We start from the raw sequence: 4,586 nt of genomic DNA, 5'->3' as shown, positions 1-4,586 counted from the left end.
GGGAAAAGGAAGTGAAGGGAAATTCCTCACAGGGGGACACATACAGCAAATAAACCAGAAAGGGTGTCTGACCATTTCCTACTCCATCCAAAACTGAAGGAAATTGTTTGCACTGAAGATCTTTATATTTAGAGAAGCTCTAAAGTCCATCCCACCAACGTATCCAGGTATGCGGTGGAATGTGGCGCTCGGTGACGCACACCTGGCAGCGTCTACCTGTCCCAGCACCACACAGTCCCTGGGAGGTGATCACCTGTTGTGGCCTGCACATTCCAGCCTGCCCTTTGTGAATGGAGCTTCGCTGGCTCTGTGCACAATGTCAGAACAGGTTGGATGAGCACACAGGGCGGAGGAGGTGCCTGCACTGCAGGGAGGGGCACAATCACCCCTGCCAGGCACTGGAGGGGGGAGGGGCAGCTGGTTTCTGGACGAAGTTTCACTCGGACGGTTGGGCTGTGATGAAGCTGAGGACAGGCTGCTGGAGGAGATCACTGAGCTCTGCATGGAGTATGTGAGAGGGGGACGCTGAGCACCTGGAGGCCACATATCACCCGTGCACATATGGCTGCTCTGTACCAGCTGCTGCTGATCTGCACCTGGCTGGGCTCAGGTGAGTGAGGACACTGCGATCCCTACAACTTGTACAACCATTTCCCTCAAGTTTCCTGTCTGAGCTACAAGAGGGTCAGCAGAGGGGAGAGCTGGAGGAGCGGTGCGCATGCGCAGACACACCTAGGACAGGTGGAGGAGCAGCAGGTGATCAGCAGACACCTGACACCGTGCACAGGGGACAGTATATAGGTGTGTGGTGTCACTGTATACAGGGGGCAGTATATAGGTGTGTGGTGACACTGTATACAGGGGACAGTATATATGTGTGTGGTGTCACTGTATACAGGGGACAGTATATATGTGTGTGGTGTCACGGTATACAGGGGACAGTATATAGGTGTGTGGTGTCACTGTATACAGGGGACATGAGATGGGTGTACGGTGACACTGTATACAGGGGACACTGAGCACGGGGGACATGAGACGGGTGTACGGTGACACTGAGCACAGGGGACAGGAGATGGGTGTACGGTGACACTGAGCACAGGGGACATGAGATGGGTGTACGGTGACACTGTATACAGGGGACATGAGATGGGTGTACGGTGACACTGGGCACAGGGGACATGAGATGGGTGTACGTTGACACCATGATGGGAAGTGTTGGTGAATTGTATCCGTGGTAGAAGAAGTAACAATGTCACGGTGTTCATCTGACGTGGATCCTGCACTGAGGACAGGAAGCTTCATCGCTGACGTATCCTGAGAGTAGTTGCCTGGCTGTCATGGAGAACTCTGCCATGCCAATGAAGAAAGCGTGCCAACGAAGAGTTAAAATGGTTTGCTTACCAGCAATGAAAATGTCACGTGAAGGACCCGCTTTCAAGGGAATGTGCACAGAGCTGATCACTTGTGTGATTAAGCTCCGATGGAAGCAGCTATTTCCTGACTCATGTGTCGCATACCAATCTTGGAGTGGTGATGCTATTGGCTGAGCCATTGTCCTAGAACCAGCATGCGGAACAGTGGCAAGATAATGGCTGCGATCTGATTGGTTGCTGTCATGGCAACCTTCTCTGGCCCTAATTCATCGAGTCTCAATGGTGGGCTCAAGGCATGCTGATTCTTGCTGGTCCTTGTAGTTCAGCGGCTCTTGCTGGTCTTTGTAGTTCAGCGGCTCTTGCTGGTCTTTGTAGTTCAGCGGCTCTTGATGGTCCTTGTAGTTCAGTGGGTCTTGCTGGTCTTTGTAGTTCAGCGGCTCTTGCTGGTCCTTGTAGTTCAGCGGATCTTGCTGGTCTTTGTAGTTCAGCGGCTCTTGCTGGTCTTTGTAGCTCAGCGGGTCTTGCTGGTCCTTGTAGTTCAGTGGGTCTTGCTGGTCCTTGTAGCTCAGCGGGTCTTGCTGGTCTTTGTAGTTCCACAGTTTGGTAGCTGCCGGTTGCCCCGCCCGCTGCGAGCTCTCAGGGTAAACATGGAAACTTGTGGCGGGGGTTTTCTGAGCGTTACAAAGCGTTCTTTGAGACAGGAATAACTTGTATGTTTTCTGGAGTCCGCCTCAAACCTCTCTGCTTCCTGAATGGAGCTTTCATGCCGCGCCTCCACCTCCGGGGAGAGTGATGCGTGGATACATTACACACACTGCCTGGGAAATGATTCCCTCCTGAGAAGAAACCTCGTTCATTGGTGGAGAAAAGATCGCTCACCTATACCGGGGGGTCCCGCGCTACACCCCACCATGACCAATCCTTGTTCCTGATTGTTGGTGAGCTCTTCATCCAATATAGCGGTCCCAGTGGTGAGGTGTCGGCACCCAGGTTCCCAGCTCCGCCCACATCCATTTCAGAACCAGAGGGAGGAGTCAGGCTCCATTATGACTTTTCTCCCAACAATCTACTATCTATGAGATTAAAGTGTCAGTTCACCCCAAAGGGAAACTGTTATTATAGGAATAGTCCGGAGTCATCATATATATATATATATATAGAGGGTCCCCCGACCCATAATTCCTGGCTCTGCTCCTGTCCACCATTGTGTGTTCCCGCTCCTCCTGTTATGTTCTCCATCTTATAAAATAAATCTAAAATCCAGAAGGGATAGTGGGAGCCCCTCATAATGGGCACAGCGGGTGTACAGACCCGGGAACTCAGCACAGGGATGGTGGGAACCCCTCATAATGGGCACAGCGGGTGTGCAGACCCGGGAACTCAGCACAGGGATGGTGGGAACCCCTCATAATGGGCACAGCAGGTGTACAGACCCGGGAACTCAGCACAGGGATGGTGGTAGCCCCTCATAATGGGCACAGCAGGGGTACAGACCCGGGAACTCAGCACAGGGATGGTGGTAGCCCCTCATAATGAGCACAGCAGGTGCACAGAACCGGGAACTCAGCACAGGGATGATGGGAGCCCCTCATAATGGGCACAGCGGGTGTACAGACCCAGAAACTCAGCACAGGGATGGTGGGAGCTCCTCATAATGGGCACAGCAGGGGTACAGACCCGGGAACTCAGCACAGGGATGGTGGGGGCCCCTCATAATGGGCACAGCGGGTGTACAGACCCAGGAACTCAGCACAGGAATGGTGGGAGCTCCTCATAATGGGCACAGCAGGTGTACAGACCCGGGAACTCAGCTCAGGAAATGAGGCGGGCTCTATCTGACTTGCTGCAGCTTCTGATGCACATTGTGAGGAGCTCGCAGGGTGCAGTGACATCAGAAGAAGCCATTTCAGTCCAGGAGAGTTTCCGGTAAGACTGGAGGTCAGATTTAAATGTTGTGACCGTCACATTCACAGCTCTCTGATTGTCAGACGTTCATATTGATCCCTATGGAATGCGCATTTTTACTGGAATCCACGTGAACATTTTAAACTCTGAGCACCGGAGCGCAAAGGTGCGAATGTCGCCCGGGAAGTGAGACGTCTCTGGAGCTGCGCTGAGATCCTGCAATCTGAGACGTACCTTTCATTCTTGATGACGCAGGTTTGCCGCGCTCGTCCCGGGGACCTGCAAGCAGAAGGTTGAATTAATCTCGCCCTCGCCCGCCCTGCTCACACTGAATTACAAACAGCTTCCTCCCTTATAGATGGTGATTAATAGGGAACAGCGGCGGGAATGGAGCGGCTCTGCTGACCTTGAGATGAAGAAATATATAAGCTTGTATAGAGGGGAGCCGGTCTGTGCACATAAAACAATGGCTGCGTGTACGGATTTTAAGCCTGCCCAATGGAAACACACAAACATACACTCAAACCTCTTCCTCTGAGCCCAGGCTGTCATGGACCCGCCCCCAGCCTGGGAATGGACAGTGAAAGGAGAAGCAGCACACTGATGAGCTCATCTCTCAGTCACTCTGCTCTCTCCTCTTATCAGCATATGCCTTGTCAGTATATGAACTGATGCCGTGCATAGGCTCCCGCAGACCCTTCCTCTAGTCTCAGGTCTGGACCAAGGTACGGACCTTCTGTTACAGAGCTGGAGGAATGTACCAATTGACTGCAAGTGCGGTGAGGCCACCTTACTTGTACTCTGAGATCTGCAAGTCTCTCTGCCACAAATGAATGATGCGGCTGTGTGGACGGAGCTAGGTTGGGGGGGGGCAAGGTTAAAGTTGGGGGGCTCATTTGCTGCCATGGACGGCATATTATTAACGGTCACAATTAACCATTACAAACCAATACTTTGTAAATAAATGCCGCTTTCCTCGTTAATCTCGTCTGTACGTAAGCGCAGATACTGGTTTGGCGTTCTTGACAGAACACCGGCACTAGAATTTTAAACAAGCGGTTGCCTGAGGTCCCGCGCTTGCTGGGGACCTCAGCAGCCTTCCTGTTAACCATGCTGTGCCATGGCGGTGGGAGGCTGGTGGGGGGGGTTTCTTGCACCGGGGCCCTGAAGGTTCTAGCTACGCCTCTGGGTGGATGATTTATATCCTCCGGTGCACACGTCATTCCCTCCACTAGATGGAGCCGAGAATCATTGGAATCTCCTATGCTCATGGGCGCCATCTAGTGGCGAGGTTGGCTAATGGCATTC

The 4,586-nt window shown here is 52.7% G+C and overlaps 1 protein-coding gene across 1 annotated transcript in view; it reads left to right on the top strand.

Moving 5' to 3' along the window:
* The first annotated feature begins 561 nt into the window (after positions 1 to 561).
* Positions 562 to 4,586, top strand: part of ILDR1 (immunoglobulin like domain containing receptor 1) — a 24,861-nt gene continuing 20,836 nt past the window's right edge. Inside the window, exon 1 of the mRNA XM_018568746.1 lies at positions 562 to 610. Within this exon, the coding sequence (XP_018424248.1) occupies positions 562 to 610 (49 nt within the window). The remainder of the gene's footprint in view (positions 611 to 4,586) is intronic.

The sequence above is a fragment of the Nanorana parkeri genome, unplaced genomic scaffold (genome assembly GCF_000935625.1).
Source record: "Nanorana parkeri isolate BGI_ZX_2015 unplaced genomic scaffold, ASM93562v1 scaffold1239, whole genome shotgun sequence".
Taxonomy (NCBI): Eukaryota; Metazoa; Chordata; class Amphibia; order Anura; family Dicroglossidae; genus Nanorana; species Nanorana parkeri.
This window is presented reverse-complemented; position numbering and strand designations above follow the sequence as displayed.